This window comes from Eurypyga helias, unplaced genomic scaffold, assembly GCF_000690775.1.
Source record: "Eurypyga helias isolate BGI_N326 unplaced genomic scaffold, ASM69077v1 scaffold4963, whole genome shotgun sequence".
Taxonomy (NCBI): domain Eukaryota; kingdom Metazoa; phylum Chordata; class Aves; order Eurypygiformes; family Eurypygidae; genus Eurypyga; species Eurypyga helias.
In genome coordinates, this window is record NW_010241708.1 from 2,697 (window position 1) to 16,261 (window position 13,565).

The 13,565-nt window shown below is 39.2% G+C and overlaps 1 protein-coding gene across 2 annotated transcripts; it reads left to right on the forward strand.

The window, feature by feature from the left end:
• The first annotated feature begins 274 nt into the window (after positions 1 to 274).
• Positions 275 to 11,481, forward strand: RPS6KB1 (ribosomal protein S6 kinase, 70kDa, polypeptide 1). 2 transcript variants are annotated; one of them, XM_010148822.1, is made up of 14 exons: positions 275 to 318; positions 1,351 to 1,471; positions 1,814 to 1,882; positions 2,330 to 2,477; positions 3,134 to 3,191; positions 4,137 to 4,237; positions 5,179 to 5,269; positions 5,472 to 5,562; positions 5,873 to 5,980; positions 6,244 to 6,306; positions 7,097 to 7,174; positions 8,783 to 8,890; positions 9,428 to 9,540; positions 10,102 to 11,481. In XM_010148822.1, the coding sequence occupies exons 1-14, from the start codon at positions 287 to 289 to the stop codon at positions 10,337 to 10,339; spliced, it is 1,419 nt and encodes a 472-aa protein (XP_010147124.1). In that variant the 5' UTR covers positions 275 to 286; the 3' UTR covers positions 10,340 to 11,481. The 2 variants fall into 2 exon arrangements, with proteins under 2 accessions (XP_010147124.1, XP_010147125.1); XM_010148823.1 differs by lacking the exon at positions 1,814 to 1,882 and having other exon boundaries at positions 10,102 to 11,355.
• The last annotated feature ends 2,084 nt before the right edge of the window (positions 11,482 to 13,565 follow it).

The window sequence follows — 13,565 nt, forward strand, 5'->3', positions numbered from 1 at the left end:
AGTCAGGTAAAACAGTGGTTCCCTGTGTCACTGTTTGAGATACGTGGAGGTAGTGCAAACCTTGCACAGAATTTTGTAGATTTCTTATCTTCTGCTGATAATTTATTATTCCTGACCTTAGGGCTTGTTGAATTATATAAATTATAAATGGAATTACTCTCTATATACAATTAAAGAAGTTGTAAAACACATCAGTGCAGTTATTTTTAATGCTGCTTTTTTTTTCTTTTGTTCTAATTAATCTTCCTTCTACCCCTCCCATCCCCAGGGTCAATTAAGTGAGAGCATGGACCATGGAGGAGTTGGCCAATATGACCTGTAAGTTGCTGATAGAAAATGTTCTCTATCATTCATATGATATTCATATAACTTCTAATTTTCTTACATTGTTAAGTTAAATAGAAAATTTTGTCATTCTTGTTCAATTTTGAGTTGTTTACAGTTGTTTTACTATTTCACGCTAACATTTGTCAATTGTATCTTGAAATAAAATAATAATAATAAAGAAAATTCTGGGAAAACTTGCTGTTTGTCTTTTAATCCTTGTTTCTCCTAACATATCTCTTGTACTTGAACAATATTTGTAATGTGAATATAATGCGCTGCCTGCAGAACACCGTATGTTCTGCTCGTTTTGTAAAGGCTCCAGTTCCAGATGTGCGTAGCAGTCTGAAGCAGATGAGAATTCAGGTTCAGGAGACAGCTACCTTTAGCATTCAATAGATTTCCAGATTGTTCTCACAACATGGTATGCCAAAACAAAGCAGTGACAGTTAAACCAGTTCAGTTACATTGACTTTAGCAGGATCAAGCTGTTAGTCTTTTGCAGAACTACAGAGTAATTTAGAAGCATCATTAAAGTATAGATCAGTCTTCTGTGGCATGTTCAGAGTTGTGAGACTTTTTTGTTACAGCTTTTTCTGCTGTGTATTTGTGTTACAGAAGTCTGACCATGACTGTTGGGGCTCCTGAATGTGATCTGAAACTTAAACACACTTTATAGTCTTGCCTTAACTTCAGGTCTTGTAGGATTATCTCAGTCAGTTTGAGGCTTTGGTCTCTTAAACTTTAATTCTGGTGTAATACAGAGATTTTTTTATGGATTGAAATGAAAGAATCTGAAGGAAATCTTGCTACTTTGCATCCCCAAAATCTGCAGGTACTTTCCTGTGCAAATGGAAATTTACTGTTTTGCACAGCCCTACATAAACTTTTCGCTGGTGAGAATTCTCCAAAGCAGTCATTCAGTTGTGTCAGATGTGCTTTTCAGAAGGTTATTTGCTTGCTTACTTTTATTTGATCCTTTTTGAGTATCAGGTAGTCTTATATTCTTGTTTTGGTTTTATCCAGTGGCATGGAACATTGTGAAAAATTTGAGATTTCAGAGACTAGTGTAAACAGAGGTCCAGAAAAGATCCGGCCAGAGTGCTTCGAGTTGCTGCGCGTACTTGGCAAAGGTGGCTACGGAAAGGTAAGGAACTCTCCATTATGCTAAAGGTGGCTGAAGTGCTGGCCTGCTGCCTTTGGCAAGGTTTAATCTTCCCATCCTGTTCTCTGAAACTACCAGGAGGTCACCTCAGGGCTGCCAAGGTTGGTGTCCTGGGACCAAGGTCACTGGCAGAGCCTCACCAGCTGGTGGCAGGAGAAAATGTCCCAAACTGGTTCTGGCTGAAATCGCTAGCTCTTCTTCCGCAGGCAGCGCTGTAGTTTGTAGGCGATCTTGTCTCTTTCACAAAACTTAGTTGTTGTCATTGTTAACTCACAGCGGCTAATATGGTTGTCATGGGATTGCTTTTGTCTTGGTGTTGTATAGGTGTTTCAAGTACGAAAAGTAACTGGAGCAAACACCGGGAAAATATTTGCCATGAAAGTTCTTAAAAAGGTAACTTGAATGTTCGCATTGAATCTGAATCTAAAAGAATATGTTTCTCCATTTAGCTTTTACGCTTATCTAATTATAAAATACAGCCTAAAATACACTTTATCATATATACAGTTGTTATCCAGGTACAGTTGGAATTGGAATGAAATTTAAATTGTTTTGTCTGTGTAGCTCTTTGCAGCTAGTTTAAATAGGCTGGGGAAGTCCCTTCCCACCTAAATTACTGTGTAAGTCTGTGAAATAAATACAGACTTAGACTTCGGCAAGAAACATCTCGTTATGTATACATTGTGGTGAAATAGTCTTTTTTTTATTATGTTGCTGACTCATACATAGTGTTGTGATTTAGTAAACTCAGAAGGGAATTAAATATAAAAGTCTGCCTTGTTTAGCATGTTCTTTAGCATGTTCTTTAGCATGTTCTTGTGCTCAACTCTCTCTCTCTAGGCAATGATTGTAAGGAATGCAAAGGATACAGCTCATACAAAAGCAGAGCGTAATATACTGGAGGAAGTGAAACATCCCTTCATCGTAGACTTAATTTATGCCTTTCAGACTGGTGGAAAACTCTACCTCATCCTTGAGTATCTCAGTGGTCAGTATATGAAATTCCGATCCCTGCTTCTGGGTATCTTACGCAGCGGAGAATCTGGATTTCTTGTTCTGCTTATAAAAAGCCAGATAACCATTGGCATGGTGTCGTAATGTAAAATAGGTTAGCGTTAAGAATGCATTGAAGAATGTAAATAAACCTCCTATTTCAATAAAATAAGGATGAGCGAAACATAAAATAGTTACTTTTCATTACTGTACGGAAGAGGAAGATTTTTAATACCTTTTCTTTCATCAGGCTTGTAATTCCTGTATGTTAATGCTTGGATCCGATGGAGTCATGTGGAGTACCTGAGGGTTTAGTCCTCGCAGGTTCTTTGTGAAACAAGAACTCTTTTCTTTATTTCACAGACAGCAGCAGATACAGATTAGAAGCAATTTGCTCAAGTTACAGCAACAGGAAAACATGGGGACAGAAATGCTGGGGTTTTTTTCAGCATGTTGTTTTTAATTTGGCATTTCTTAAGTTGAAAAAATTCTGAGAAAACCGGAACAGTAAATTCTCAGTTGATTTTGTGAAACAACTTTTTGTGGAGCAGGGTAAAATACCTGTTGCTTGTAGTTTTTCTAGAAAATAGACTTGACGGACTAAAAATGATAGAATGCACTTTAGAGTGTAATCCCATTTTTTCATTGCAGGAGGAGAACTATTTATGCAGTTAGAGAGAGAAGGGATATTTATGGAAGACACAGCCTGGTAAGTGAAACTATTTTGGCAAATTAATGGGTTTGGAGTTTGGTTTTTTTTTCAAGTGCTTAAATGGCGTACTCTGACTTGAAAAACTGTGACTACTCATTCATTCCTTAGTATAGTGAAAAGAGCAGTTAACTGAGTTAACTGTGTGTCCCCTACTTAGCCGTTTGTGCCGGTCTTACTGCAGAAGAGGGTCCGTGGCTGGTTGCTGAGTGAGGCTGTGGTACATAGTGCTGTGGTACAGGAGGAGTTTTGGGTGTTGGAGAAAAGACTATGAACGACTTGCTGTAAATGCAATTTTTCTTTGTTTTTTAAATCTTGATCCACACACAGTTTTACCAGCCAGTTACAGAATTTCCAAGTCACTGTAATGGCTGTATTCTAACCATCAGATGTGTAAAGTGATAGAGGTTATTATGCTAATGAAGGAGAAAAAGCCTTTTGAAGTAGTGATATTTTACATATGAACAAGCTGAAATTACCCTTTATTGATCAGGCTTCACAGAACTGAACACAGTCCTGTCTTCCCACAGTGCATGCCAGTAATGCCTTAGCACAGCTTCGATGTGCCTTGACGCTGCTCTGCAGCGAGCGCTCTGGGTGCTGCCTTATCTTTTAGCTTCTCTTTTCTCTTCAACTTTGCCATCAAGATGTGGTAATAAAGACTGAGCATATTTCAACCACTAACTGGTAAATTCAGATTCCTCCAAATACACTCATGATGAGATAGCTACTGAACAGGTAAAGCTAATGCTAACGGCGCAATTTCATCTTGGAGTCTGTGTGCCTTTTGGTAACCCAGCCTCAAAGGCATCGTTGTTTTTCTTGTTTATTCTCTCGTACACTTCTAAAGATACTTGCAAGGAACTGTTGCTGTGTACCTAATAGTGCTTAAGATGCTTTGCATGATGGAATATGTCTAATTCTGTGGCATGTGTTTCCTTTCAGCTTTTACTTGGCAGAAATCTCAATGGCATTGGGGCACTTACATCAAAAAGGAATCATCTATCGTGATCTGAAGCCAGAAAATATCATGCTTAATCATCAAGGTAGAAATACAGTAACCAGTTGCACTGCCAGTCATTTGAAAACAGTTCTTCAAAGGTCACAACACTTCGCTCTTAATTGAATTTCCTTAGAACAATGGCATGTTCATGATCATTCCTGGGTTAACCGAAGAATTGCCAAAGCTAATAAACTGCCCTTAAACGCAGCTTCTTTTGGCTTTAAGAGGCCACAGCAAGCTCCAAGTTCCATGTGTACAGACCCAGGCATTTTCTAATGGCTGACTTTCTGCACCTCTGGAATTTTTCTTCTACTGCAGCATTGTAAAAACGTAAAGATCTGTGGCTTCAGTGCAGCATCAGTGACATTTAGTCATGGGGATGACTGAAGACGTTAGTAAAAGCAATTTAGCTAGGATGCCAAATCCTGTGTAGCTGAAATTACTCACCTAGCTGTTGACACTACCTGACAGTAGTAGCAATTCCTGAATGCACTGTTATGCTGGCTATATGGCACTGGTTCCTCTGGCAATCTGTACCATCCAGTATTTCTGTGTTACATCAAACAACTTATTTCCTTAGTCGAAGTACTGAATTATTCAGGGCACTTGACAATTTGTGGAGGAAAGTTCTTCCCTGAACTTCAAAGCAAGTGGTAAAATTGGATAGTCTACCTTATCTGAATGATGCTGTACAATCTTTATGTTTAAATACATTTGTCTACACATGAGTAAATTTTGGTAGCTTGTCTTGTTTCTCCTCATGAAGTGGCGACACTTTCTTATGCAGGTATAATGCAGAGGTTTTATCTGTGTGATCACCTCAATCTGGTTTATAGCTGTGTTGCTTTGTCAGACCACTGAAGACATCAGGAAGTAGTTTAGAATTATTATTACATATCCATGTGAAAAATTCCTATTTTTTAATGTTACTTACACAACCGTCAGAATCCTGGCAAGTCTCAAATTTTATATGTTTAATTTCAGGTCATGTAAAATTGACTGACTTCGGATTATGTAAAGAATCTATCCATGACGGAACAGTCACACACACATTCTGTGGAACAATTGAATACATGTGAGCTGCATGACGAAACAGAGAAGTATTACTCTGGGCTGGGGGTAATGGCTACAATTTGCCTTTTTTAACTGACGGTTCAAATGTTCAGTCACTTAACGAGATTTTACTTGATAAATGTGCTTTTGTTTGAAAGCTGGTAGTCAGGATTAGTATTAAGCTTGTTAAAATACTTTCAAATTTTCAATTTTTCTGATTATAGGGCCCCTGAAATCTTGATGAGGAGTGGGCATAATCGTGCTGTGGACTGGTGGAGTTTGGGGGCATTAATGTATGACATGCTGACTGGAGCAGTAGGTGCACAGTTATAATTGCATGTATTTCTCTTTGTAGCTTTTGTAGTTACCTGTATCCTAATTCAGATGCATGTACAAATACGTATATAATTGAATATCTACAAGCTGCAAGTAAGAAATGTAACTGAAGTACAGCTACACTTACGTTGACTGCAGTCATGAGCTGCTCTCATCCAAACAGTTATTTGGAAGTCCCACTTGCAGTTAATTTTATCTGCTTTATAAATCACTGAAGTGAGTTCTGTGTACACAAATAAGAGACCTGAACAAGTCCTCTTTTTCCTCCCATTACAATGGTGCTTTCTAGCCTCCTTTCACTGGGGAGAACAGAAAGAAAACAATTGACAAGATTCTCAAGTGTAAACTCAACTTGCCTCCCTACCTCACACAAGAAGCCAGAGATCTGCTTAAAAAGGTAGAATTTTAATGAATGTCAGTGCTACATGTGTGTGTGGAGAATAGAAATACAATGATACCCCTATGGCTTGTCAGTCGGTGCGTGTTTTCCTGCTACTAAGTCAGTCTTGTTCGTGATTTTCCTTGAAAATACAATTGTTTTCTAACAAATGCAGATTTTCTGACTGTTCTGTGTTCATTCAAATGATGATTCAAATTACAACTACTCTAGTCATAACGGTATAACTGATATTTCTTTTTTGGATGTTATTTCTCATCAAGCTGCTAAAAAGAAATGCTGCCTCACGACTAGGAGCTGGTCCTGGAGATGCTGGAGAAGTTCAGGTAACTCACTTAACTCAAGAATTCTTCAATTACCTCACTGAAAACACAAGAGCTTAGAGGGTACGTCACGGAAGGAGAGTATGTCTCTCTGGAAGTCTGATGAGCAAAAAGGCAGCCACACGTGACCACTGTTCAAGATGTGAATGATGATGACAAAAGCAGCCGCTAATTGGAGATTTGGAAAATAACTTTTCAGCTGTCTTCCAGTAGGTCTTTTCTACGGGTTGCACACTGTTAATTGTACAGTCAGCCACGCAAGAGCAATGATGCTCCGCTGGTCTGGCGAAAAAACTGCTAGCCCTTGCGTTTAGTGCAGTTCTTTCACGGGAAAAGTGCTGTTCGTTTGCCTTCAGTGCTGCTAGTTGAAAGTTACGGCACAGACCTAGTTCCTGTTGACCTTTTTTGTGCTGAGATTAACAGCGTACGGGAGAGCCCTCCTTATTTCACAGTTCTGATCATCTGTCGTTAATCCAGGGTTTTGTCAGGATTTTTAGATACCTAACTTTTAAAGTTGGAACATGTAGAGGTATTTTGCATGTCAGCTGACTTTCTAATATTTTCAAGGAAAACATGATAGGGGCATAGTTGTCTGACTTAGAGGTATGGTATCAGCTTTCAGCTCTGCCAGCTCTGCTGATGTCGTGCAGGATTTTTTACGCTAGACCTGTACGTGATTCTGGAAAGACACCACAGAGAGGGGCTGAAAAGAACACGCTGATTGATTCTTAAATTTCTGTGATCTGTACCCAGAAGGTGGGTTATGACTCTGTGCTGTTGCTAACTCTTGTAGGCTCACCCGTTCTTCAGACACATTAACTGGGATGAGCTATTGGCACGAAAGGTGGAACCTCCTTTTAAACCCTTATTGGTATGTACTCAGAATGCTGTGAGATTTCCTTGTATGCCTTTCGGAAAGGTCTTCGTGTGGATTCTAAAACTCAGAAACGCTCACTCTTACAAACTGCAATGCTGTTGATTTTTGGTACTTTAAACAGTTAAATGCATCAGTGTAGGTTACTGGTTCTCAGATGCACTGTTGTCAAATTAAAGAGAGAAGCTACCTGATGCAGATTTTTTATTTCCCCCAGGACCTGATGCTATATCCGTGTTTAAAATACTCAAACCTCTCAAGTCTTCACACAGTGTGAAGTGCTGGCTGTCATGAGCATGCTGTTCTGTCTTACTACTCTGTAGTTATGGTACTCATTGGAATAGGATCTTGCTTTTTTATGTGACAAGGTAGCAGAAATCAGCTAAGAGCTAGGTCATCCTTCTGGTCAGTCTCCTGGAGGAAGAAGGTTCTGCTTCAGTTTTAGTTCCTCCTGCTTCTAATCCGTAGGTTAAACAGACTTGCAAGTGCAGTTCTCTCAGCTTCTGCTTCTGAACATTGTACAGTAAGTCAGTACTTGGCAACTATTGATCCTCTTAGCTTCAACTAAGCAAAAGGAAATGAAGTCACCTAATTAAGCAGTCTCTGCGTTTGCTTATTAATATTTACAGTGCGCCTTGTGATTATAGGCGGCAATTAAAGTTTACCTCCAACCAGTGATGTGATGAATAAGCCTGTTATCCTATCTTGTGTTTTCATGGTGCGGGGTGTCTGTCGTCTCTTCCTCTGGGTACAATTAGCTACAGCAGTAATGGGTATTGCCACCCTGATAATTCCTGACTGCTAAAAATCTCACTTTAAGCTGACTTGGGCATCACTGATGTTGAGCAAACTACACGTGGGGACTCCAGACCTTCCCCCCCCATTTTTGAACAAAATTCAGAATGACACAAGAGTGATATTTCCAGATGAATTATCTGAAAATCGTTTTGGGTTTTTCTGTTATTAGCAAATGTTATGAAAGTGACTTGTACAAACCAGATGGCTTGTGAAAATGTGCTTCCATGGTTGCGTGGAGGCCTGCAGAAATGAATACGTATGCCTTTCAGCTACACTTGTGAATGACGGGAGGGATCTCGGAGTTATGCCTGCTGTTCTTTGACTGAATTAAACAATATTCTATATAGTCACTTATTCCAGAGTTGTCACCTATCCCTCACAATATAAACACTTCTGTAGCTGCAAAAATGGAATGAAATTATCTGGAGAGGCTTCAAAAAACTGATAGTTGCAACTGTTCTGTATTGGTTGTGACGAGGGCTAAACTTGCAAGGAACTGGCATTGTACTGCTAAAAGTTTTTGTTTGTGATTTGAGATTTTTTTTTTTAAAGGCATCTTTTTAATTTGTGTTCCTTTTTGATCCATAATTTTTGCCCCTCCCCCTTGCCTTTATTTCTCAGTGGCAGTGCCCATAGTGACCTCCCACTGGCAACGACAGGATTCCGACACCACTCCAGGGTTTTACTACAGCAGAGCTCTGCCAAAAACCTATGGAATGAACTCCATCCAGAGGCTACACTGATCACCGCTAAGCCATTTGGTTGATATCTGTAATATAAACCCTTAACCATTTTGTTTTTGCTAAGCAATCTGAAGAGGATGTGAGCCAGTTTGATTCAAAGTTTACACGTCAGACACCTGTTGATAGCCCAGATGACTCTACTCTCAGTGAAAGTGCCAACCAGGTCTTTCTGGTAAGTGAGCCAGGGACGAGTGCGTAATGACTGTCGAGAGGTGGGTTGTGTTACTTCGAAACAGGGCATTTCAGGTCAATTAATTCCAATCTGAACGCCCGTTACTTGAAGCAGAGCGACATAAACACGTATCCTGTGAGAGGTCTGAAATGTTTAAGCGCTTTGAAGGCACTTAGTTTGATGACTGCTGACGTTTTATTTATATAGATAAAACGGCCAGCAAACACCGCTTAGTGAAGTGTCAGCATTCTACTCATAGTTGCGTTACTACGGACATACTTTGTAGTTGTGCAGAGAGAACGATGTCCATTCTGCAGATCAGAATGAATTAAACTGAGCGTGCCTGTGGGAATCTGGGATCTGAGTAGAAATACCTGGGCTGTGCAGACACCCAGGTGAGGAAGTGAGCAGAAGGTCCTATGTCTACATTGACTCTCCTTTTTCTAATTTTCATTTACCGTTTCATGCCAGTCATAACTACACTCACAAATGTCAATCCTGCCTGGAAGTTACACTGCCTTCATTCCTGTTTTGCAGGGTTTTACGTACGTGGCTCCATCTGTACTTGAAAGCGTAAAAGAGAAATTTTCTTTTGAACCAAAAATCCGATCACCTCGCAGATTCATAGGTAGCCCTAGGACACCAGTCAGGTATCTCCTTTTTTCTCATTTTTTCCCTTTTCTTTTTTTGTTGTACACTTTTGGCAAGTAGTTGAATTAGATCTGCATTAGAAATAAAGACGCAGCCTTTCTTCTCAGGAAGCCCGTCACTTCCGTGAGAAGTGCAGCATCGATCCTGTTTTACAAACCATATAACCAGAGGCAAATCCATGGTGTTTGGCAGCACAGGAAGTACTGATTTGCTTGGTGTTCAGCACTGGTACAGCCTCACAGTCTGGTGACTTGGGTACACCGTCCCTCCAGAACTGTTCCAGAACATCCAAAGTACTTATGTGCTGCTAAAGAATCACGTTAGTCCAGAAAATTCCTTCTGCAGTCAGCTAGAAATATATCCTCACTACTCAAATGAGGGAACTGTACAAGAGATGGGTAGAAGCTAGACCTGGAAACTTCCTGAAACTTCTGGAAGTGGAAGGAAGAATTATAACTGCGTCTCGATAGGCATTTGAGTTCAGCGTCCTGCAGAGTAAAGGACATACCTTGGTGCTCTGTTTATCTTCATCTCTGATTTTTGTATTTCTTGTTTTTAAGCCCTGTAAAGTTTTCCCCTGGGGAATTCTGGGGAAGAGGTGCTTCTGCCAGCGCATCAAATACTCAGACACCTGTGGAATATCCCATGGAGACAAGCGGAATAGAACAAATGGATGTGACAGTCTGTGGAGAGGCCTCAGCACCACTTCCAATCCGGCAACCAAACTCTGGGCCATACAAAAAACAAGCTTTTCCCATGATTTCCAAACGACCAGAGCACTTGCGCATGAATCTATGACAACACCATTTTTTTAAGCCTTTGAAGGTGGGAAATGAAGAACGGACATAAGCCCCCTTGAAGTTGAAATACGAGGGCTGGTATGGTTTACTTTTAAAAAGTGACAGTATCAAAGAGTCAGTCATTGCACAGAGTGACTTGGAAAGCAAAGAAAATGGATTTTTTTTTTTTTTCCCCTGTCAATAAATGGTGCATAAAAAACTTTAGAAAATGGTATTGCAGAACTCTAGGCACATCATCTAACTGATTCGCAGTGACATCTCACCTTATCAAGGATTTTTCAGCTTGATGGCTTGAAACTGACAGTATTAAGGGTCAGGATGTTGCTTCAGAATTGAATTGAACCAGGCCACAACCAGCCTGGTTGTGGATGTGTCGGGGGGGCGGGTTAGCCCTTTCACTAGGCAAAGTATGAAATGCCTATATGCTTGCGTCTGAGGAGTAACGAGCATGCAAGCTTGGTTAAGCTGTTTCCTGCAGTGGGGTGGAATCTAAGATGAAAGATAAAACCAATTGGTATTTCACATTCAAAACATAATGAGTTTTTTTTTATATATATTAAGAAATATATATATTTTTCAAATAGATTTTTTGATTCAGCTCATTATGGAAAGTATCCCAAAATTAAAGATGCAAAATAATTGGTTGCTGCGAAGAAAGTAAAGGCTCTAGTTCTGATTCTTCTCCTCATGAAACAACAAATCAATAAGCAAATCCTCGATTACCAGCTTGGCAATGTGGGGTGGGAGAGAACTGTTTCACTTGCTTACTCAGCTGAAATCCCTGTTCCTGCAAAGACAAATGGATCTAATCAAATGGCAACGCTGCTGTGTTCTAGGCTTAACTGGAAGCCGTGGGCGCACGTACATGTCCTGCTTATTTCACCCTTGTCCTCAGCAGACATTTCACTGGGAAACATCACTTTTGTATACGCTAGTCACTTAGATGGAGACAGCTGAGTACCTCCAGATTCTTACCCATGTAAGATAAGGAAAAAGGTCATCGGAATACAAGGTCAGTAGCAACAGACAGGAAATACCACAGGAAACATACAGATTCTATGCAGTGTAAGGAAATAAACCTTTTTGTAACCAGTGGGTAAGAATTAGAGGATTTTTTTAAATGAAATTTTGCTTACGGGAGTTCCCTGCCATTATACATTTCTAAATTTCTCACCGTTTTTTTCTATGCTGGGGCAATAAATTTGCTGACTGTATGAGAAAAGTGTTAAATGGCCTTTCAGTGAATGTCTTCCACAGTGGGTCAGAACTTTAGCAACTTAATTGAGGAAACATGTTCTAAGGACACTATTTATGTTTTTGAAATTGTCACAATCTGTACAAATGACTTACAGGTACAAAGAATAAAATAAAGGTAACTTTACCTTACTTAAATACTTCCTGCCTTAAAGAAAGCATTTCCATGAACATAGCTGGTGAAAGGGTTAATATCTGCAGAGCTTTACACTAGTTAGCGTGTGTATGGGGGGTGTGTGCGTGTGTTTATGATCCTGCAACTGCATACAAGTCCTGTCACTTTTTGCCTGCCACACGCTGCATTCTCTTTAGTCAAACTGTGCAAAGTCTACTTCGAGTGTTTCACAACAGTAGGGATTTTTTTATAGATTCTGCTTACTCTGTGTATACTGAATCTTTTTGAGCCATAGGATCCAAGCCATAAAACTCTCTAAGCATGTTGAATTCAACCAGAGTGCTGTTTTCTAAAATTTGCAAATCAGGAGGATTCATCCCTATCTTGTTGATACTAACAAAGAACCAACAAAAGAGGTGGTTATGATTGAGCAAAAATGAGTTTGGTTTTTTTTTTCTTCCTGATAAGTTGGATTTTTTTTTTTTCTTTCCCTTTTTTGATAAGGAAAACCAAGTTACCTTGTAGGGACATAAACTGTACTGGAAGATTGCCATCTTTCGTTTGGTAATCCGGCCACCGGTGACATGGTGTGGAACTGAAATCAAAGTGCTCATGTGTGTTTGTATTATGCATATTTGCAAACACACCACACTTCAAGCAGTGCCTCTCTGTGCCACTTGTTAATGTACGTTTCCTAACATGCTCACTGAGGATAAAGAAACTTAAGTTTAAAAAAAAAAATAAGCTTTTTGAGGCAGATCTCTTGGTCCCACTTAGAGCTAACAGCTGCTTTTCGGTTGGCTGGATATCATTGTCCAGTAGAATTGGTTTAACACGGCTGGCAAGAATGGCAAGAGTTGTTTGTCTGAGTTCACTGACTAATTACATATAAAATTCATCGGTTTTAAAATTAAATTTCGTGTACTGTCAATGTTTCATCCCATAGGTTCCAAGTTTAATTCCCTACCGTAACTGTGAAACTTTTGGAGTGTGACTCAGACAGCAAGCACACACTATGCAATATGGTTTATCCTGTATTTATTTGTAAAAATATCAGACATAGTTCCTCTATATATATATAGTAGTGTCAAAATTACTAGTTGTGAAGTAAGGGGAGTGGAGTTTTAGCTCCTGTCTGGCTGTTTCAGACAAGTGCAGAATGCATTGAATATTGGAGAGCTTAACAAGTGCTTTCTTTTGTTCATTTAAAATGTCTTAAATTTTTCATTAGAGTATAGAATCTTATTTTTTTTATTTTGTACAAGCTATGCTTTTTTAATTATAATTACTGAAAAATTCACTATAATTTGATTTTATAGGATTTTTGTAGCATTACAAAAATATAGTAAAACTGAGGTTAATACCTGTTGTGGCTAACCATATAAAAGTATTAAATCTTAAACTTGAACAAAAGTCATATTTTTTTTTACTAGATGTTAAATAGGGGAGTATTTTGTTCTGCAGGTTGTTATCACAAAAGGTTTATAGTCCAGCAGTTTATTCTTTTCCCATTTGATGCAGAAACTGTTTGGGTATGAGATATTTAGAATTCCCTAATTTTTCTCTGTGGGAGTGATGCATACATTTGATGCCATTCGTGTATTAAATTGTAATTTTGGGAATGCTGGAATAATTCCTACCAAGACTGTCTTAATTGTGCCATCTGACATTTGAATGTCATCCTGGTTATTAGCTCATAATAAAAGATAAAAAGAAACGAGTCAATTGTTCTTTTGAATATCCCTTTTGTCTTGCTATCTAAAAGCCAAACTGCTGGAGAACATTGAAGTCCACTCTAACTAAACAGTGGATGTTTACTTTGGGTCTGTTCTCTTTTCAGTATTACTCCCAACCC